General features: G+C 38.2%; 1 protein-coding gene across 1 annotated transcript in view; it reads right to left on the reverse strand.

Annotated features, from left to right (window-relative positions):
• The window catches only part of ADGRV1 (adhesion G protein-coupled receptor V1), a 669001-nt gene that overhangs the window by 511171 nt on the left and 133700 nt on the right, over positions 1-24130 (reverse strand). Inside the window, exons 23-28 of the mRNA XM_053586729.1 lie at positions 19227-19407; positions 16528-16730; positions 12358-12487; positions 8898-8978; positions 7253-7392; positions 4404-5013 (exon numbers count right to left, since the gene is read on the reverse strand). Of these exons, the coding sequence (XP_053442704.1) occupies positions 4404-5013; positions 7253-7392; positions 8898-8978; positions 12358-12487; positions 16528-16730; positions 19227-19407 (1345 nt within the window). The remainder of the gene's footprint in view (positions 1-4403; positions 5014-7252; positions 7393-8897; positions 8979-12357; positions 12488-16527; positions 16731-19226; positions 19408-24130) is intronic.

Here is a 24130-nt window from a genome sequence, read left to right on the forward strand (position 1 = left end):
AAACACAAGCCATACATTTGCTCTCTACAAGAAACACACCTGGCTTCAAAAGACAAATTAAAGCTCTGAGTCAAGGGTTGGAAGACAATTTTTCAGTCCAATGGAATTCAAAGAAAAGAGGAGGTGCAATCTTATTTTCAGATACATGTGGATTTAAAGCAACTAAAGTCAAAAAAGACAAAGATGGTCACTTTATATTGGTCAAGAGAAAAATACAACAAGAACATGTTTCAATTCTAAATATTTATGTACCCAATTTAAAAGCTCCTAGATTCTTGAAACAGACCCTACTCAGTCTGAGCAATATGATATCCGATAATAGCATAATAACAGGAGACTTTAACACTCCTCTTACAGAGCTGCACAGATCCCCTAAACAGATTAAATAAAGATACAAGAGATTTAAATGAGACCTTAGAACAACTGTGCTTGTTAGACACATACAGAAAACTCCATCCCAAAGATAAAGAATATACATTCTTCTCATCACCCCATGGAACATTCTCCAAAATTGATCATATCCTAGGACACAAAACAAACATTAACAGAATTGAAATTTTACCTTGTATCTTCTCAGACCATAAGGCACTAAAGGTGGAACTCAACTCTAACAAAAACGTTCAACCCCACACAAAGGCATGGAAATTAAACAACCTTCTGTTGAATAACAGATGGGTGCAGGAAGAAATAAAACAGGAAATCATTAACTTCCTTGAGCATAACAACAATGAAGACACAAGCTACCAAAACCTGTGGGATACTGCAAAAGCAGTTTTGAAAGGAAAAATTATCGCTTTAGGTGCCTACATTCGAAAAACAGAAAGAGAACGCATCAACAAACTCATAAGCCATCTTATGGAATTGGAAAAAGAAGAACAATCTAAGCCTAAACTCAGTAGAAGAAAAGAAATCTCCAAAATCAAATCAGAGATCAATGAAGTTGAAAACAAAAGAATCATTAAGAAAATTAATGAAACAAGGAGTTGGTTTTTTGAAAAAATAAATAAAATAGATAAACCATTGGCCAGACTAACGAGGAATAGAAAAGTAAAATCTCTAGTAACCTCAATCAGAAATGATAAAGGGGAAATAACAACTGATCCCACAGAGATACAAGAGATCATCTCTGAATACTACCAGAAACTCTATGCCCAGAAATTTGACAATGTGAAGGAAATGGATCAATATTTGGAATCACACCCTCTCCCTAGACTTAGCCAGGAAGAAATAGAGCTCCTGAACAGAACAATTTCAAGCACTGAGATTAAAGAAACAATAAAAAAGCTTCCAACAAAAAAAATGCCCTGGTCCGGATGGCTTCACACCAGAATTCTATCAAACTTTCAAGGAAGAGCTTATTCCTGTACTGCAGAAATTATTTCAAAAAATTGAGGAGGAAGGAATCTTCCCCAACACATTCCATGAAGCAAACATCACCCTCATACTTAAACCAGGAAAAGAGCCAACCAAAAAGAAGAATTTCAGACCAATCTCACTCATGAATATAGATGCAAAAATTCTCAACAAAATCCTAGCCAATTGATTATAGCTTATCATCAAAAAAGTCATACATCATGATCAAGTAGGCTTCATCCCAGGGATGCAAGGCTGGTTTAACATACGCAAGTCCATAAATGTTATCTACCATATTAACAAAGGCAAAAATAAAGATCATATGATCCTCTCAATAGATGCAGAAAAAGCATTTGATAAAATCCAGCATCTTTTTCTAATTAGAACACTGAAGAGTATAGGCATAGGTGGCACATTTCTAAAACTGATTGAAGCTATCTATGACAAACCCACAGCTAATATTTTACTGAATGGAGTAAAACTGAAAGCTTTTCCTCTTAGAACTGGAACCAGACAAGGTTGTCCTCTGTCACCTTTACTATTCAACGTAGTGCTGGAAGTTCTAGCCAATACAATTAGGCAAGACAAGGAAATAAAGGGAATCCAAATGGGAGCAGAGGAGGTCAAACTCTCCCTCTTTGCTGACAACATGATCTTAGAGAATCCCAAAGCTCAACCACAAGACTCCTGGAAGTCATCAAAAAATACAGTAATGTTTCAGAATATAAAATCAATGACCACAAGTCAGTAGCCTTTGTATACTCCAATAACAGTCAAGATGAGAAGCTAATTAAGGACACAACTCCCTTCACCATAGTTTCAAAGAAAATGAAATACCTAGGAATATACCTAACGAAGGAGGTGAAGGACCTTCATAAAGAAAATTATGAAATCCTCAGAAAGGAAATAGCAGAGGATATTAACAAATGGAAGAACATACCATGCTCATGAATGGGAAGAATCAGCATTGTTAAGATGTCTATACTTCCCAAAGTAATCTACCTATTCAATGCCATTCCTATTAAAATACCAACATTGTACTTTCAAGATTTGGAAAAAATGATTCTGCATTTTGTATGGAAACAGAAAAAAACCCATATAGCTAAGGCAGTTCTTATTAATAAAAATAAAGCTGGTGGCATCACCATACCAGATTTTAGGCTGTACTACAAAGCCATAGTGGTCAAGACAGCATGGTACTGGCACAAAAATAGAGACACAGACACTTGGAATTGAACAGAAAACCAGGAAATGAAACCTGGTTTCATTTCATTACAACCACCTAATCTTTGATAAACCAAACAAGAACATACCTTGGAGGAAAGACTCCCTATTCAATAAATGGTGTTGGGAGAACTGGATATCCACATGTAAAAGACTGAAACTGGACCCACACCTTTCCCCACTCACAAAAATTGATTCCAGATGGATAAAGGACTTAAATTTAAGGCATGAAACAATAAAAATCCTCAAAGAAAGCATAGGAAAACACTGGAAGATATTGGCCTGGGGAAAGACTTCATGAAGAAGACTGCCATGGCAATTGCAACAACAACAAAAATAAACAAATGGGACTTCATTAAACTGAAAAGCTTCTGTACAGCTAAGGAGATAACAACCAAAGCAAAGAGACAACCTACGCAATGGGAAAGGATATTTGCATATTTTGAATCAGACAAAAGCTTGATAACTAGGATCTATAGAGAACTAAGATTAATCCATCCATATATTAATGGGCAAGAGACATGAATAGAACCGTCTCTAAAGAAGACAGACGAATAACAGACGAATGGCTAACAAACATATGAAAAAATGTTCATCATCCCTATCTATTAGAAAAATGCAAATCAAAACCACCCTGAGATACCATCTAACCCCAGCGAGAATGGCCCACATCATAAAATCTCAAAACTGCAGATGCTGGTGTGGATGTGGAGAGAAGGGAACACTTTTACACTGCAGGTGGGACTGCAAACCAGTACAACCCTTTTGGAAGGAAGTATGGAGAAACCTCAAAGCACTCAAGCTAGACCTCCCATTTGATCCTGCAATCCCATTACTGGGCATCTATCCAGAAGAAAAAAAATCCTTTTATCATAAGGACACTTGTACTAGACTGTTTATTGCAGCTCAATTTACAATCGCCAAAATGTGGAAACAGCCTAAATGCCCACCAACCCAGGAATGCATTAACAAGCTGTGGTAAATGTACACCATGGAATACTATTCAGCCATTTGAAAAAATGGAGACTTTACATCCTTCGTATTAACCTGGATGGAAGTGGAAGACATTATTCCTAGTAAAGCATCTCAAGAATGGAGAAGCATGAATCCTATGTACTCAATTTTGATATGAGGACAATTAATGACAATTAAGGTTATGGGGGGGAAGCAGAAAGAGGGACGGAGGGAGAGGGGTGGGGCCTTGGTGTGTGTCACACTTTATGGGGGCAAGACATGATTGCAAGAGGGACTTTACCTAACAATTGCAATCCGTGTAACCTGGCTTATTGTACCCTCAATGAATCCCCAACAATAAAAAAATTAAAAAAAAATGGAGACTTTATATCCTTTGTATTAACCTGAATGGAAACGGAAGACATTATTCTTAGTAAAGCATCACAAGAATGGAGAAGTATGAATCCTATGTACGCAATTTTGATATGAGGACCATTAATGACGATTAATGACACAGTGGGGAGGGGAAGGGGAGAGCAGAGAGAGAAAGAAGGAGGGAGGGGTAGGAAAAGGAAGAGCAGAGAGAGGGAAGGAAAGAGGGGGTTGGGGCCTGGGTGTGTGCCACACCTTTTGGGGGCAAGACACGATTGCAAGAGGGACTTTACCTAACAAATGCAATTAGTATAACCTGGCTTATTGTACCCTCAATGAATCCCCAACAATAAAAAAAAAAAAGTATACTTTTATAAGATGATAATTTCAAAGTTAGAGATTACCATTGTTGCAGCATTTTCTATTACACTCAATTCTAAATTTACTATTTGGGAATTCTTACTGCTAATAACAATAATGGCACACTAGTAGATACTTACTTGGGCGATCTTGTACTTTCTCTACCAAAGTGGAGTTGAGTAATTCAATAAACACAGACTCCGACCTTTCTGGTTCATCATCATCCAAAATTGAAATAGCAATTGCTGCCTCACTCTGATTAGCTCCAAAAAAAGCAAAACCAGAAGCTGATACATAGTCTTTTCCTTGAGTTGCTCTGGCTAAATTAGATGGAATATAAGGCGGTTTTTCCACGTCATCTAGAGTCGCGTATGAGACCACGACCTTGCCCATGAGGCCTTTCAACCTTATGATTGACAGTGTGATGTTCTGCGTTGCTTCCTCAACCTGAATAGGTCTGTTTTTCTCAGAAAAGATGAACACCCCATGAGGATCATCACTAGCCAGAACTGTTAACGTGGCCTTCGTGTGAACTCCCAGAGAGCCCCTGGAGGTGGAGACGATGGCCACAGAGAATGTCTCATCCAATTCGGGATCTTCGTCAGGCAGTATTTCCACAGTGATGTTGGCTCTTGTCTGCCCAATCTCAAACGTAATGTTGCCAGAGGTCAAGGCGAGATCGCCATCAGGATCAGAGTCTATGTTCCAGTACAAAGTCACTGCAGATAGAGCTCCATGATGTCTGATAACCTATAAAACAGTTAATAATAAATTGTATCACAAGAGGCACTAAAACAAGGACTTGGAGGCTTACAAATACATAATGATAGCAGAATAATAAATATTAATTTTACTTCATATAAGTTATTTTCAAGACTATAAAATTATTGAAGACAGGGGTCATATACTACCATTTCTGAAGACCCTGAAAGAGTCTTATGATTATAAGGTATTTATTTATTTATTTATTTATTTATTTATTTATTGAGACAGAGTCTCACTATGTCGCCCTTGGTGGAGTGCCGTGGCGTCACAGCTCACAGCAACCTCAAACTCTTGGGCTTGAGTGACTCTTTGGCCTCTGCCTCCCAAGTAGCTGGGACTACGGGTGCCCACCACAAAGCCCGGCTATTTTCTCATTGTAGTTGTCACTGTTGTTTGGCAGGCCTGGGCCAGGTTCGAACCCACCAGCCCCAGTGTACATGGCCAACGCCCTAGCCATTGAGCTGCAGGCACCGAGCCTGAGTACAAGTTATTTAAAAAGTGATAGTTGTAAGAAATCTATGGAAATTTTTAGCTTGTAACTAAATTATACCTGTATCTTTTGTACAGTTATTATATCAGTAATAAATCAAATGTGATTAACAATGAATTACATGGAAGCATACTCATGAAAAGTTTTACGTGCATTGCAAAAATGGTGTATACTTCATTACAAGAAATAGATACATGATATTTTTCTAGAAAGACAGCCATAAAACAAATTTTGAAAGCAAATCATACTTCCTTTTACCTTTGAAGATATAAGAACAATAAATAAAACTCACCAAAAACTATATATGACCTAAGGTACTATACAATAAAATATATTTAAGGAGGAAGAAATGCCTTTGTCAATAATATATTAAGAGATAAAATGCTTAAAAATTACTCCAAAAAAGTCCCAACTAAGAATAATTTGTTTTTCAAAGTAACAAAGAAAAATGTTACTTAGGAAGAACAAAGAGAAAGTTTAGGCACTTCCACAGTGAGTTGGAAGTGGGTCTCTCTCATAAAGAAGAAAAGATAAGAGAGACTACCAACAGTAATCTTTATTCCTAAATGTGAATTCAAAATGAGACAGTTATTTTATACAACTTAATCCTTTCTCTCCATTAATTTTTTTCCTTTCCTGAGTAATGAGTTATCTCCACACAGTTTACTGAAGATCTGCCATCCCTGTATAGAGCAGTGGTTCTCAACCTTCCTAATGCCGCAATGTATTTTCATTATTAAAAAGGGGTCGCAACCCACAGGTTGAGAACCCCTGGATGGAGGATGTATGTGAGTGATCTTTCCTTGTTGTTTGTATAAAAATGAAGAAGCTGAGCAAACTTCTATGTTCTTTGAGCAATAGAATCCTTCCTAATTTCTACTGGAACAAAACAGAATAAACACATAAATCATATAAAGGTGGTATTATTTCTGCTGTTCACAAATGTTTTTTATTTTCTTTATTTTTCTTTATTTAGACAGACTCTCACTCTGTTGCCCCAGAATAGAGTGCAGTAGCATCACAGCTCACAGCAACTTCAACCTGCTGGGCTCAAGTGATCCTCTTGCCTCAGCCTGTCAAATAGCTGGGACTATAGGCCCCTGGCACATCGCCCAGCTATTTGATTTTCTTTCTATCTGAGATAAAGACAGGACAGGACTGTACTTTACCTATTGACATCCAGCGTGGCCATGAGACTTGATTTGACCAAGATAGTCTGAGTGAAAATAATAGTACACAGTTCCCCACAACACTTCTGTCCCAACCCCACAAAGATAAAAGCCCTTGTTGTGATAACAGCTTCTATGATCCTTGTTCCCTAAAGTGATGAATGATCAGACCCCCTTGCCAACGGAAGTTGAACATTCATACACCATGAATAAAAAATAAATCTTTGTTGTGTTAAGCCTTTGATATTTTAGAAATGTTTGTTACCACAGCCCACATGAACTAACAAAAAAAAAAACTATGCAAGATAAATACTTGCAGTGAAGCTCCATTATATTCTTAAAAGACTCAGAAATTCCAGAATAATGAAGTAAATCTGTATGCAAAACTAAACATAAAGACAAATGCCAAATCACTATTGACTATCAGTTTGTACTGTCTGTGCCAATAGACTCCTTCTCCTCCACCTATACAGAAAAAAGAAAACAGCAAACACATTTTCATAATACAACAATGGTTTTTAAAACAACAGAAAGTGTATAGGAAGTAAGGAAAAACCATACTCACGCTGAATGTGACAGTGCTGTATCCATCTTCTGGTTCAGTTCCACTGACAAAGAGTGACTCGGGGCTAAATTCAAATACTCCATGAGCGTGGTCAGAGGCTGCGATTGTCACCAGAATCTGAGAGGCTGCTCCTAGGCTGGCTGCAGGAGCAAGTTCCAACAAACAGCAAAAAAAAAGAAAAGAAAAAGAAAAAATGTTAATCAGTAATTTACAAACCAAAGGAAACGCCAAGAAACAACTTTTTGAAAAGAATCCTTCCATTCACTGAGTACATTTTAATTTGTTTTAGAAAGAAAGGCAGACACAAATGGTTGCCACACACATTCATGCTTTTACGACCTTTCTGGACTTTGGCACCAACTCTGGTGTTACAAGTGCTGCATAAGCACTTGGAGATGAATGAGGAAAGCTTGTTCTTCTTTCTCCTCTCTGTGACAGAGAACACTCTTCCACACAGGAGATGAAGACGTCTCCCACGGCCTTCACTGACCTCAGAACTGGAGCCAAAATGACTCTGACCTTCATAAAGTAGTAAGAAATTTCTCTGATTTTAGTCTAACTAGACCTATTTTTTTTGTTTCTTTGTTTTTATTAAATCATAACTGTGTACACTGATGCATTTATGGGGCTCAGCATACTGATCTGATGTACAAGGTGAAATGCTTACAATGAACTGATTGACACAGCCATCACAATTATACGCTTTGCTTAATAGTTTTGAAATGTACCTGTGCATAGATCTATCTCTCCCAATCCAAAAGAATCTAAGCTCGTAACTAAAAAGATACTAAGACATAAAGAGGCATTTGATTTTTCATTAGAAGTAGGTTCCATCTTTATGTGGCGTTAATGTCTGCAGACAAGAAAATGAACAACCCTGAAAGTAATAGTGTCATTAGGTACAGAGGCTGCACGAGGCGCCCATGGAAATCAGGAGGGAGGGGCGGGAACATAAGTTCTGACACTAAAAGAAAACCTGACATTTTGAGAAAGGACATTTGAAAATTAGACAGTTGTTTTCCTTCAAAAAAATGCGTTTTCTAAGTATTTCTCCACATAGGAAAAAGTATTTGATATGAAAAGCTGGACCATGCTTCTATATGAATCTACTTCAAAAGGCATCCTCTCTTCAGTACTCCCCACGCTAACTGCAACTATCATCACCTCATCCATATCTTCCTTATTTATTCTTCCCATATATTTTGGTTAAATGCTTACATATAGACTCGTGGGTTGCTGTGTACAGAAAACATAAGCATGATACATTTAACATGAAATACAAATGTTCTATTTACCTCATTTCAGGTATTCAAAAGTATGTAAAATGCTTTTCGACAATCATGTGTATAAATGACATTCAAGCAAAATTTCTATCCCAATTACAATCTGCATTAGGTTCCTGCAGGGAGGGGGCTGCATTTCAGAGGCAGACAGGAATGTCATTTTGACTTGATCGCTTTCTAGCTGGGTAACTATAACATGAAGCAAATGATGCTCCTTCAAGTTCCTGTGACAGCTAATAACATGGAGCACATAAAGGACCTACACATTGTAGGTGTCGGTAAGTGATTAGCATTGCTGCCTCCAAAATGAGAAGTTAAAATAAAAATGTATAACAGTAAAAAACCTTGGAACAGCTGCTTACCACGTTTGTGAATAGTTGGAAGGAAGAATTCCGTGTCCTCATCACCACTACCACTGCCATCAAACCTAAAGAGCTCAGCTACTTGGTAAGGAGACACACAGAGACACAATCCACAGAGTACACATCGACACAAGGAGAAAAGCGAGAGCTCTTAAAACATGCCCAGTAGAGAGGAAAATGCAACAATATTCACTCAATGACATACATCTCTTCCTTAACAAACAGATGACTGTAAAAGGTAAAATTGTAACACCAGTCAAGCCATCAAATTCTCAAAATGTCATTCATATTTTCAGGAAATACTCCACATAAGTTGTAATTGGAATTTCCCATTTCCACCAATTTAATATTATTTTTAAATGTTCACTTATTTACAGCAACGTAAATTACTTTCTAAGATGTTTGTGTCTATATAATCATACACTTAGGCCTATAGCCTGTAGTCACCTTACCACTCACAACAAGCAATCTGAAATTAGGAAAACGCATGTAACATTTCTCTCCATCGCATATTTAAGCACCCACCATATTTACCCTCCTCAAACGTGATCACCCTCCTGCCACCAACATTGTGGAAACAGCTCCAGACTACCAGTCTAATAAAAATCCTGCTTTAGCCCTGGCAGAAACGCACTGTACAGCTCTCATCAAGTCACTAAATCTCTTGGTATCTCAGTTTTCTCACCTATAAAAGGTGGACGCTTTTATAGAAATGTTGTTGCTATGGTCTGAATGTGTCCCCCAAAGTTCACATGCTGGAAATTTAATCCCCAGTGCAAGTGTGGAGAGGAGAGAACTTTTTTTTTGGTTTTTGGCCTGGGCTAGGTTTGAATCTGCCACCTCCGGCATATGGGACCAGCGCCCTACTCCTTGAGCCACAGGCGCCTCCCGAGAGGAGAGAACTTTTAAGAGGTGATTGGGTTGTGGGAACTCTGCCCTCAGGAGTGAATTAATCTTGTTATCTGGGAAGTGAGTTCATTATTGTCAGAGGGGTTCCTTGTAAGAGTCCAGCCCCCTACTTCTCTGCTGCACCGCGCTCTCTCCACGAAGTTTTCCGCCAAGTTATGACATAGCAAGAAGCAGCCTCGCCAGATGCAGCCCCTCAATCTTGCGCTTTGCAGCCTCCAGAACTGTGAGCCAAATCAACTCATATTATTTCTAAATTACCTACTCTGTGGTGTTTTGTTATAACAACACAAAATAAGACTAAGAGTCATAAAATCAAATAGAATAATGGGAAATTGTAAAAATGTAAAGCATTTGGCAATATATCAGGATGACAGTAGAGAGAAAGCGTCACACCTTTCCCTCCAGCGCATTGCACACACCAAGCATTATTTTAGGAACTGTTTGCAAACAAAGAACACAAGAAGGGCGGTGATGACAGCAGTGAAAAGGGAGGAGAGGGGAAACAAGCCAAGCCACTCATCTACACGTGTGCTTCTACCAGTATCCTTCACTGGCACGCTAGTTTAGTATCGGCCCTGCTCTTCTGCTTTTCTTTTCAACAGGACAGGAGAATTTATGGCACACAGAACCTGAAATCACTTTAGAGGCTTAAGAGACAAAATGGATATCTAGCAAATATCCAGCATGTGACTTTGCTCCCATATTATCCAGGAGTCGTAAGAAAGAGATGTAAAGTTTGACACCATGTATACTTTGGCTAGCATAAAACATCTGTTCAGGCTGTGGCTTCCTATGTAGAATCAGTTTTATAGACCAACAGTATGGAATACCAGGTGCTTCCTTGAGCAACAGGAGTTTGCTCTACAAGACGTATTATGTATTTGGCAATCCCCATGTGTGAGTCCAGGAGTGAAGGGCACTGTCTAGATTCCTTTTTCTCCAATCCCAACTCAATAAAAGGAAAAATGAGATTCTTTTCCAATATTGCTTCCTAAGAAACTGTAAGACTGATTTTTGAACCGAGCACTTATAATTGATATATAATGATGAGTATTCTAGACATACGGGGGAAAGTTTCTACATTAAATCACAAGTATCACTCTTATCACAAGGGATCCTATGATCACAAGTATCACTATCATCTTAAAATGTCACTAACATTTTCTCTTTCTATTACGCAAGTATTATTAGCTATAACATACAAAGCTAATTTTGCAAATATTTTGTAAGTAACTTGTTTATTAATGAAAATACTATTATGAAAATAAGATTTGGAGAGGCGAGGACTTGTCTCTGGACGACAAGCAAAGCTCATATTATTACATGACACCTGACAGATGGTTATCTGGCATATTTTTTTCTGTTTTTTACATTCAACCAAGCTGGGACACTGTTTAATCATTCCTCCAACTTGGTCTCCTTTACTTTCACGTAAACTTGGGAACACAGGAAAAGGAACATTTTGCATATTTACCCTAAAGTCCCACATTATATAAAAGGATAAGTTTAATATTTCTGACCTATCAGTTTATCCTGTGGATGACTTATATACTATGACTTTCTTTAGCAAAATGATAAGGATGATACCAGGTTTTGTAATGGAATAGACTGCCCTGATGAATACCATACCAACTCTCAATTTCTTATACTTATAAAGGTAATATAGTACACATCACATGTACTCTATCATACTCCTAGTAATACCTGATAATAAAATACATTAATACTTCTGCAAAGAAACATTTATAATTAGTCCACCAAATGGACTAATTATCAAATATAAATAACCTCACTTAATGAAGATGAGTTTTGTAATGAAATGAGTTTTAACTCTAAAAATCTTTTGATAATCAGAGCTTTCTGAATCTCGGAATTGAGGATAGGGAATTACTGACTTCTTTTATTGATAATCATCTCATAATAGGTTACACAAAAGGACTAGTTTTGAACGTAGGTTTTAACTGGAGATAGCACTAACAGAGATACCACAGAAGCTAGGAAAAAGAAGGAGAGCGGTGATTTTAGGAGCACCTGCTATGAATGACAACTATAACTTGGAGATTGAGCACAGCATACTATCTCATTCTAAAAGCACATCTACTTTAGGAAAAGATCAGTGGGTAATAAAAGGGGGGACACAATAGTGGTATACACACAATAAACAGAGATATTACTGAGATTAGGCAATCTCACAGTTTTATGTATATTTAAATAAAACTATAGTTGAATATTAATTTATAAAACAAATACTTAAATTTTACATACAGAGATGGGACTTTCTTTTTACCAAGAAAGGGACTATCAATCAGAAGGAACTGGTACATATTATATTACCATGTATAAAATGATATATTACTATATATATTAAGCAATTATTAACCTTCATGCATTCTCTCCAAAACTAGTAATTCATTCTTTCTTTTAAAAAAAAGTAAGATTAATCAAAGGAACATATTTCCCTAATAGAATCTACCATCATCATGGTGTGTGGACAAGCCAATATTTGATTTTTTTTTTTTAATATTTGATATTTTTGAATCACCAGTCTTACCTCCTCCTTCCAAGTTTAACAACTCAACTTTAAAAGATTTTTCCAGTTCAGGGATAGAATTGTCAGTGATGTTGACAGAAATATATTTATATCTTTCTCCTGGTTGAAATTCTAAAGTGCCAGCAACACTCTGAAATAAATAAAAATTGACTCATTAAATTTTAATTATTTTGTATATGAATTTATAAAATGAGAATGTTTACTATGTCCCAAACAATTATAAATCCTAGAACGGAAAAGCATAAGTAAAATACAAAACTGAAAACACTTCAGTGGATGTGAATAATAGTGAAGGTAAATTCTAAATACATATTCTCTAACTAAATCAAGTAAATGGATTTTTATTTTTCTTATTTGTCTGCTCATCAAAAAAGGAGTCAACGCAAATGAGATATTTATTGACTGACATCCACAAATTCGTAAAGAATTAATCCAACGAGATGCCAGCAATTCTCCTGATCAAGTATATAACAATTATATCACTAGGAAATCTAAATATTCAGTGTTTAAAACTAATGGCATTTTCATCCTCAGACTCTCTCCAAGCCTTAACTGTATCAGTCCTTTGGGCATTAATTTTCTCTTGATTAGAATTGCAGTTGCAATTCATACCACAGCTCTCCCTTCAGAAAAGTTCATATATTTAAGAGAATCAAAGTTATTCAAAATCAAGGTCTTAAGGTTATTTTTCTTCCATTATTTCACATATGCATTTTCCTCGCAAGTTATGAAAATACATTTTTCAAATTTGTTTAAATTTTTCTAGTGTCAGCTCATGTAGACAACTATATTCCATCATGTGGTGCTATTAAACATCTTAAAGCTAAATGGAGAAATCCAAATACCAATTCACTTGATCACTCATTCATACACTTTTTCAGCATTTATCAAGCACGCGGCATATGCATGGTGCCATTTTAAATGTTTGGGACGCAAAAATAGACAAGACAAACATTTGACTCCTTAGAGAACATTCAAGGTGCGTTAACCATGTAATAAAATAATTTAAATAGAATAACAAATGCTGTAAAAGGCATATAGTTCACTCAAAGAGGAAGTAACCAACTCTGCCTGGACTTTAGTAGTCAGAAGAGTAATCCTACACGTCTGAACAGTAGAACTGACATCTGCCTGTCTTAGGAAACCATCTCAGCTGAACTCAGCAATCACTATACAACTGCCTGCTTCTGCTCTGAAATATGCTCTTCTTTGGTATTCCATGATAGCACACTCTCCTGTTTTTCCTAGCTCCTCCCTTTCAGTGTTTAAGAACCTTAACATTCTGCTTGTGACCTTTAAAAACATCAGACTTTCTGTCTAGACAACCCTACCATACCCTAAAGCTTTTAAGACTCTATTTCATAAAGTCCCTACTCCCAAATTTGTACCGCTGACCTTGATATCTAGACTTAAATCTTAACGCCTACTTGAAATTTTTCTTAATAATTTATGCCTGAATCTTAAGTTCACAATCTTCTCTTAAAAACAATGCTTTGTGCAAACCTTGCCAGCAACACTAAACTGTAGGGTACAAGCTGCTCACACTAGGAGCTAAGGAGAGTCATTCCTGAAACCCTTTTCTGGTTTATCCTTCACCCCAAACAATCCTCAAAAGATCTTGCAGGTTAAACTTCCAAATATTTCCTGAGCCCACCTACTTTTCATCTACAATGTCATCGGCCTAGTCCAGGGCACTCTCCGCTCTTGCCTCCACAAAATACTCATGTCTTTCTGCATGTGGTGTCTGGATCTGCTAATCCACTCTCCATGGCTCAGCCTAGGGATCTTGTATAAACACATTATGCCCCTTAATTACTTCTCCTTGGTTGTTTTTAAAGCAACAGTGCAGCATGACCCCTGAGGCCTCAAATGATCTCTGCATACTTTACCTTCTCACTATACCTAGCTCCCCATCAGCTTTCCTTCACTTTCTCTGACAGCCTGTGCACTCCCCTGCATGAGACTCCATTCTCAGGCCATTTTACCAGTGCCATGTAATTCCTCCCCCTCCATCTTAAACTTTAGAGTTCAGCATAAAGGCAAGAAAACCCCCGACTACCCCACCTACATCAACACCCACCACTCTCCTAGGTCACCCACCTTGAACATTCCCCACAACTGTAGCTCAGCAACTGCCTGTTCAATAGCACCCTGAGCTGCTGGAATATAAGCCTTGGGATGGTGGGGTCACCTTTAGAATAAGGTTGAGAACAGTGACATCCACTGTCCAGTTGCCTCCTCTTCTGTACAGGACCCTTCCGAGTGGCTCCTCTCCCTCCCCCTAACATCTGCTTACTCAAATACTCACAAAAACTGCCTGAGAAGTCCTACTTTTATGCTTAACACAGATCTTAGAGGGTTGAAGGCAAAAATTATCAGGTTATCAAAGACAAGCAAAGTCATTTTTTTCAAAGTGGTGACAAGTAACAGCCAGGACATCTAAGCAACCCCGACAATCCTCAGAAATGTCTCCAAGGGTATGAGCTTTCTGACAGTCACAAAGGATGCAGCCATAGGGTTTTTGTTTCGTGTGGTTTGGTTTTAGTTACTAAGGAAAATGATAATCTAAGTGAAGTCTGGAAATATTTAGACTGCGTAGAAACTGAAGCCTATCGATACAAGGACAAAAGTGTCTCTTAAGAGACCACAAAAAGATGATTCTGAGGAGTATGATCCAGACAAACTTAGGGGAAGATACAGTTGTTAATGGTAAGAAGAATGGAACTTGCCCAAGAAAGAATCTGAGAAGAAAAATTCTAGGAAAACTTGGCTAACTGGTCCACAGCCAAAATTATTTAAACTCAATTGAAGGCACAGATGGTGAGGATAAGATGGAGTCAGTCAGGCTGGGGCTGGTCGGTTTAGGTCCTGGCGTCTCCTACTCTTGTTGTTTTATAAATTCAGCTTTAAGATGTATATTTGAATAGCTTAGGGTAATTGATTTAAGAGATTAACTTTTGAATAAGAATGTTGTTTTATGGGTCATAGGTTATGACAATTACTGTTGTTTAATATAAGTGTTAATTACTGTTGCTTAAGATAAGCAATTACTGTTGTTTAATACAAGTGTTAATTACTGTTGCTTAAGATAAGATACTTTTAACTTTTATATATAAAGCTGTGTTTGGGGGAATGGAAGAACAGAACAGTCCTGGAGAGGCGACTCTCCCTGTTCTCCAGAATCTTGGCCTTCTGACAAACTTTGGCGAACCTGTCCCGTCTCTGCATATTGGCTGACAGTGACAGGCGGCCGGACCCTCTTCCCTGGGTAACACAATTACCCACAGTTTCTGCAGTTTAGGAGGAAAACTGTGTACAAATTACTAACACTATACCATAGTGTGGGGTCTTTTTCGCAGCAAGGTGAAAAATACGAATATGATGTTTAAAGAAAAAAGATTCTTCAGGAAAACAGAAACATTAGCAATAAAACCTTTCTAAAAAGAATTGCTGAGAAGAAATGACAAGTATTGAGTATCAGTGACGGCAAGAACGGTGGTAGTGCTGAGAGCAATTCCGTATGTGCCGCGACCACTCCAAGACACAGCACGTTCCCGTCACTCTCACGGCAACCCTGCTCAGCTCCCCTTCTCTCTCTTTTGCAGATAGGAAAACTGAGCTCAGAAACGACTAAACAAGTCTCCCAAGTCCATACACGTAGAGGACTGGTTAAAACTCAGTTCTGTCCAGTTCCAAATCCTTGGCTTTTCCCCCCCTCTGCCAGTACCACACTGTTCCCTAACTGAAAAAAATTTAAAAAGCAATTTAAATTTGAAAAGACAGCAACACTTACTTTATTTGCAATTTTTATTTCAGTCCCTGGATGTAGGTAAGAGAATTTGAAATGTGTAAGGAACATAATTTTCAATACATCCCATCAAAGCTTACAACATTAAAACAAATAATACAAGGGAAGTCGAGGACAAATATAAGCTACAAAGGAACTCAGTCTAGTAACTGTTTAAGTGTCAGGTTTCAATTCACAAAGCCACAAAGCCACCTTAATTTACATCAATTTAAAAGGCCAGAAAGCCAGCAGTGCTTATTTTCTTTGTTCAGTATGTTCCAGATACAGTGTAAGTCCCTTCCAGTCATTCAAGAGAATGATGAAGTCTGTTTTATAAATGCAAGCACTGTTTGGAAAGGACTAAGTGACTCTGAGTGACTTACCTGGTAGTTCTCAGGACTGACTGCTGACAAGGACACTGTTCTAAATTCTGCAGTCACCCTCCCCAGGAGTCCCTGTGCTCGAACCACCAGCAGCCTGACCTCTCCGTCCTCCTCCTGAACAGTGACGTGTGGGACGCTGCTTGCGGGCAGAGTCATGGCATCCTCTGGCTGAGGTGGCAGCCCCACAGAGAACTGCAGCAAGCCTAGTGGAGACAAAGAGGATAGGGCATTCTTCTTCCAGTTACCTGCAGAAGAACTTCTTGCTCATTTGAAGAAATCTTGCATCATTATTTTGATCACGAGGGGAAAATTCTGAAGGCTTTCATTTATAAAGAAAAGACTCTAATGACAGGCACAGTGGCTCATGCCTATAATCCTAGCCCTCTGGGAGGTAGGTGGATTGCCTGAGCTCAGGAGTTGAAGACCAGCCTGAGCAAGAGTGAGACCCGTCTCTACTAAAAATAGAAAAACTAGCCTAGCAAAGTGGCGGGTGCCTGTAGTCCCACCTACTTGGGAGGCTGAGGCAGGAGGCTCACTTGAGCCCAAGAGTTGAGGTTGCTGTGAGCTGTGACACACACAGCACTCTACCCAGGGCAACACACTAAGATGGTCTCCAGAAAGGAAAGACTTTAATGAAGGTTTGATTAACATGCTTTTGACATGGAATATGTTTGTAATTTTAAAAGTTAACTTGTTAATTTCCTGGTCTTTACTCAAAAAAAGTTTTGTTGCTTATTATAGAAACATTAATAAAAGGAAAACTTATGGAGTTTTAAAATACACATCTTCAAACATTTCCTTACATGTCAGGGCCCAGCCTTGACACACTGTGAGTCTACTTCCTTGTGGCCTGGTGATACATAGAGACTGAGGAAAATTAAAAAAGGGGCTTGGAGGCAGCACACCCTTCTTCATGAGGCTTCCAGGTTGCCACCCCGAGTATCAGGCTGGCTCTGTATTTATTTCATACACAGCGTTATAATCACAAATCTTATGAAAGCAAGGAAAGCAATCCCATCATGGTTCTTGCTGTGCTTGCATTTCTATAGCTAGACTAACTCTACAACTGATTAATTACATGGATTTGCTTACTACTTTCTACTGTTTCAAAGTATTGTGGTCTTAATGTAAACAAAGTCTTGCTAAGGAAGCCAATTAAAGGCGGACTCAAGGACCAAGTCCTAGGTGACCCACAGTCACACACCACAGCTGTGATGTTTTAATACTCTGACAGCCTGTGTCCAAACAGATAGACTCCTGTGGCCCAATCAAGGTGACAGAAGAAAGGAGATCTTTCTTCTCCTTATCTGGTCTAGAGCAAGTCTTCCTGAGTTGGACAAAGTTTAAAGAATCCACATTCGTAACTCCCAAAAAGTGCTCTCCTGGGGCACACAGCCCCAACCTGGCAGAAAGCAGCTTCAAGGCCTCCAGCCAGCTGCATCTCCGCAGCTGTGAGGGTAGACGGGATGTTCAACACACCAGGCTTCAGAATCTTCAAGTGACAGAGTCTCACGCTTTGCACTCAAAGCCAGGAAATAGAATCCGAATCAATCCTCCAAATACTGTCTCCTTTTGTTCAGACTTCGTTCCCTATTCCTAATAATATTTCTAATCTACTAAGAGTTAATAATTGAACATTGGTTTCAAACTTATAAAATCATTATTACTAGTAATGCAAGCACATCAAGATATGACTTTTCCCTTAAGTATTCCCACATGCACTCTTCACTTACGTATTACTAGAGTCTCCAGAAATAATTTTTTTTTTTTTTTTGGAGACAGAGTCTCACTCTGTTTTCCTGGGTAGAGAGCTGTGGCATCATAGCTCACAAACTCCTGGGCTCAAGCAATCCTCCTGCCTCAGCCTCCAGAGTAGCTGGGACTACCAGTGCCCGCCACAATGCAAGGTTGGTTTTTCCTATTTTTAGTAGAGACAGGGTCTCGCTCTTACTCAGGATGGTCTCCAACTCCTAAACTCAAGCAATCTACCTGCCTCCACCACACAAAGTGCTGGGATTATAGGTGTGAGCCCCTGTACCCAACCCAGAAATCATTCTTGAACTTAAAGTAGAACATGATCAATGGCACATTAAAGGATCTGCAACACTTTTTTTAAAAATGTAACTAAGAAAAACCAAAGTTGAAGAACCTCTTGAGATTTTCTACTCAGACCTTTTATTAACAGCTGTTCTGTATTTATTCCCACACAAGAAATATTACTTTTCAATAAAGAAAGCATTTTCAATTTATTAGGACAGATGTCTATGATAGTTCCCCAACTAAGAAAATTATCACTTTTAGCATAAGACAAAAAGAAATTAATATAAATAGACAGTAATAACTTCACTTCTTAAAACTTAATAAAATATAAATTACAAAGTACTTCAATTTACTTAGGTGTTAACAAATCATCATAAGATAATTTTTAAATTAAAGAAACTTTCAGAGACATAAGTAGAAATATTTTTCCATCTTAATCTTGCAAAAACTTTCCAAAATATATTATTGAAGTTCAGAAATTGATCTTTATAGTATCTTTCATAAACAATGCCCATCTAAATGGTAGCTTAGAAATTAAAGAGTTTAGAAGTTAGAACATCTGTTAGAGTTCCATTTCAATCACTTTCAAATAAAAAGTTTTAACAAAACTAACCACACCTAGAGAAGAGAGGATTATTCTTGCAAAAGGAGTGGGTTACCATATGGATGATCACTCGCTTTGATGGTGATATCCGTCATTTCCTTTTCAGGGTCTATGCTTGCGCCACTTGTGGGAGTTGAACCTAGCTTCCCATCTCCAGGAATTGCAGAAACCAATGTTACACGGAAATACTCATTAAGTTCAGGAATATCGTCATCAAGAACATACAAATTTAGGACCTATAAATGAAAAAAATCCAGAGGCACTAAGCAAAGAGGCAGGCAGCAATTACTTTGCAGAGGAGAGTTAAATAGCATATTAAATTACATTTTTTAAATTTTTTAATTTTAGAGACCGAGTCTCAACTCTGTCCCTCTGGGTAGAGTGCCCTACGTCATCATAGCTCACAGCAACCTCAAACTCCTGGGTTAAGCAATCCTCTTGCCCCAGCCTCCCAAGTAGCTGAGACTACAGGAACCTGCCAGGATGCCCAGCTACTGTTTTCTATTTTTAGTAGAGACAGGGGTCTCACTCTTGCCCAGGCTGATCTTGAACTCATGAAGTCAAGCAATCCACCCACTTTGACCTCCCAGAGTGCTAGGATTCCAGGTATGAGCCACCAAACCCAGCAAGATTAAATTACATGTAAATAAAGTTAGCATTGAGCATAATTTATTTCTACACAAATTTAAACATTAAAACATGTGTGGATGTATGTGTAAAAACATAGAATGTGAGAAAGAGAAAGCTAATGAGATTAATCCCTTAGACAATAACAGGTGCTGCTATGGTATGAATGCCTGTGTCTCCCAAAATTCAAATGCTGAAATCTAATCCCCAGGTAATATAAAGAGGTGGGGCTTAGTACAACCTCTATGGAAAACTGTATGGAAATACCTCCAAGAACACAAAGTAAACCTACTATTTGATCCATCTACTGCGGGGTGTATATATATCCAAAGGGAAAAAGGGTAATTTTAAAAAAAGGACACCCATACTTGAATGTTTATAACAGCACAATTCACAGTTACAAAGATGTGGAAACGACCTAAATGCCCACTAATACATGAATGGATTAACAAAATGCGGTATATGCAAACTATAGTGTACTACTTAGCCATAAAAAAATAGTGATCTAATATCTTTTGGGACAACCTGGAGGGAACTGGAAACCATTCTTCTATGTGAAACATCACAAGAATGGAGAAACAAACACACGTACTCAGTAACTAATTGGAACTAATCAATCACCACTTAAGTATAAGGAAGTAAATTTCAAGGAAATCAAGCTGGTGGTGGTGGGAGGGGGGAAGAGGATGTGTTGATTCACAGCTAGGGGGTACAGTGCACACGACCGGGGTGAAGAGCACATTTACACATATAATTTTGACTTAACCTATATAAAAACAAAGTATGTAAATGAAATGAAAGTAATATTCTGAAATTTAAAAAAAAAAAAAGAAGAAGAGGTTTGGGGAAGATGATTAGGGCTTGAGGGCTGACCTGTCATGAATGGGATTAGTGCTGAGGAGCCGGTTTGCCCCCGCCACCCTATGAGGACACATTCAGAAGATACCATAGCTACAAAGAAAAGTGAGCCCCCAATAGACATAGAATCTACAAGTGCCTTGAACTTGGACTGCCCAGCCTCCAGAACTGTGAGCAATAACTTCCTGTTGTTTATAAATTACCCAAGCGAAGGTGTTTTCTCATAACAGTCCAAACAGACCAAAGCACACGCTGAGCAGTGACATTATGAGTCTAAAAGAATCCTGCACACCCATTAATATCATACTACATAGGACATATTGACATATCAATATAATATTGGTGTTCTTTGTACCAAAGACCATGGTATTACCAACCTCAGGATACAGATTTACAATTAAAGAACTGCATATACTCTGAGATGTGACAGAGTAGTAGAAAAGGCAATGTACACACACCTAGTGCCTCCCTAAGAAAGCCTCACACCCTCAGTATCAGTATTAGAAGTAAATTCACATGGACCTGAGAAGTCTGGCATACACGACTAGTCCAAAGTAGCAATACTCAGCTATGCTCTACAGAACTGGAGTCAAAATTGCAAGTCAAAGTTAAAAAAAATCCCCAGCATTTCTCCTTTCCTTTTTTTTTTTTTTTTTTTGGTTTGCAGTTTTTGCCTGGGCCTGGGTTTGAACCCGCCACCTGTGGCATATGGGGACAACGTCTTACTCCTTTGAGCCACATGTGCCACCCTCTAAAATAGACTTTTTTTTTTTCTTTTTGAGTTTTGGCCGGGGCTGGGCTTGAACTCGCCACCCCCAATATAAGGGGCCTCTCCTTTCCTTACTAACTGAACAAACAAGTTTTGGCATACATTGCGCTGGCACCGATCCCTAAGAAGCTCACAGTCTACTATAAGAGACAGACTTATAGAAAACATTTTTTTATTTTATTTATTAGATCATAACTGTACCTTACTAAATTTATGGGGTACAATGTGCTGATTTTATATACAATTCGGAAAGTTTACATGAAACTGGTTAACATAGCATTCACCTCACTTATTAAATTGTGTTTAGACAGTTATAGTCTACTATTAGTATATTTGACATGTACCCTTGGAATATGCACAGTAGGTGAAGTCCCATCCATTACCCTCCCTCCACCCATTCACCTGCCTCCCCTCTCCTTATCCTCCTCTCTCCTTTATGGGCTATAATTGTGTTTTATCTTTCATATGAAAGTGTAGGTAATTATATATTTATTTCATAATAGTATTCAGTACATTGGATATTCTTTCCATTCTTCAGATACTCTACTAACAATAATATGATCTAACTCCATCCATGTAAACATAAAAGAGGTAAAGTCGCCATCTTTGTATGGCTGCATAATACTCCATGGTATACATATGCCACAATTTGCTTTTTGTTTGTTTTTTTTTATTAAATCTTGGCTGTGTAAATTGATATAATCATGGGGCATCATTCACTAGATTCACAGACCGTTTACCAAGTTTCACATATACCCCTGTAAGATGCACCGCTGCTGTAATCCCACCAATCCCATTCCTTCTACCCACGTCCCCCCTCCCTCCCCTCCCTTACCCCCTTCCCCCTATTCTTAGGTGGAAACTGGGTTATAGCTTTCATGTGAAAACCCTAAATTAGTTTCATAGTAGGGCTGAGTACACTGGGTGCTTTTTCTTCCATTCTTGACATACTTTAATAAGAAGAATATGTTCCAGCTCCATCCATGTAAACATGAAAGAGGTAAAGTCTCCATCTTTCTTTAAGGCTGCATAATATTCCATGGTGTACATATACCACAATTTATTAATCCATTTGTGGATCGATGGGCACCTGGGCTTCTTCCATGACTTAGCAATTATGAATTGGGCTGCAATAAACATTCTGGTACAAATGTCTTTCTTATGATGTGGTTTTTGGGCTTCTGGGTATATGCCCAGTAGAGGGATTACAGGATTGAATGGCAGATTTATTTTTAGATCTCTAAGTGTTCTCCATATCTCTTTCCAAAAGGAATGTATTAATTTGCATTCCCACCAGCAGTACAAAAGTGTTCCCTTTTCTCCACATCCGCGCCAACATCTCTGGTCTTGGGATTTTGTGATATAGGCTACTCTCGCTGGAGTTAGATGGTATCTCAAAGTAGTTTTGATTTGCATTTCTCTGATGATTAAAGATGTTGAGCATTTTTTCATATGTCTGAAGGCTGTGCACCTGTCTTCTTCAGAGAAGTTTCTCTTCAAATCCCTTGCCCAGCCTGCGATGGGATCCCTTGTTCTATTCTTGCTAATGCGTTTGAGTTCTCTGTGGATTCTGGTTATTAAACCTTTGTCGGAGACATAACCTGCAAATATCTTCTCCCATACTGAGGGCTGTTTGCTAGCTTTACTTACTGTTTTCTTGGCTGTGCAGAAGCTTTTTAGTTTGATCAGGTCCCAGTAGTGTATTTTTGAAGCTGCTTCAATTGCCCAGGGGGGTCCTCCTCATAAAATACTCGCCCAGACTGATTTCTTCAAAGTTTTCCCTGCACTCTCTTCTAGTATTTTTATAGTTTCATGTCTTAAGTTTAAATCTTTGATCCAGTAAGAGTCTATCTTACTTAATGGTGAAAGGTGTGGGTCCAGTTTCGGTCTTCTACAGGTTGCCAGCCAGTTTACCCAGCACCATTTGTTAAATAGGGAATCTTTTCCTCACTGAATGTTTTTAATTGGCTTGTCAAAGATTAAATAATGGTAAGTGCTGGATTCATCTCTTGGTTCTCTATTCTGTTCCAGACATCTAATTCTCTGTTTTGTGCCAATACCATGCTGTTTTGATCACTATCGATTTGTAGTATAGTCTGAGGTCTGGTAGTATAATTCCCACCTTCTTTGTTTTTATTTCTGAGTAATGTCTTGGCTATTCGAGGTTTTTTCTGTTTCCATATAAAACGAAGTATCGTTTTTTCAAGATCTTTAAAGTATGACAGTGGAGCTTTTATAGGGATTGCATTGAAATTATACATTGCTTTGGGTAATATGGACATTTTAACAATGTCGATTCTTCCCAGCCATGAGCAAGGTATGTTTTTCCATTTGTTAATATTTTCAGCTATTTCTTTTCTTAGAGTTTCATAGTTCTCTTTATAGAGATTTTTCACATCCTTTGTTAGATAAATTTCCAAATATTTCACCTTCTTTGGCACTACTGAAATATTTCATCTTCTTTGGCACTACTGTGAATGGGATAGAGTCCTTAACTGTTTTTTCAACTTGACTATAGGTGGTATATATAAAGGCTACCGATTTATGAATGGTGATTTTGTACCCTGAGACGCTGCTGTATTCCTTAATCACTTCTAAGAGTTTTGTAGTAGAGTCCCAAGTGTTTTCCAGATATACTATCATATCATCTGCTAAGAGCGAGAGTTTGATCTCTTCTGACCCTATATGCATACCCTTGATCGCCT

The sequence above is a fragment of the Nycticebus coucang genome, chromosome 1 (assembly GCF_027406575.1).
Source record: "Nycticebus coucang isolate mNycCou1 chromosome 1, mNycCou1.pri, whole genome shotgun sequence".
In the NCBI taxonomy this organism is placed as follows: Eukaryota; Metazoa; Chordata; class Mammalia; order Primates; family Lorisidae; genus Nycticebus; species Nycticebus coucang.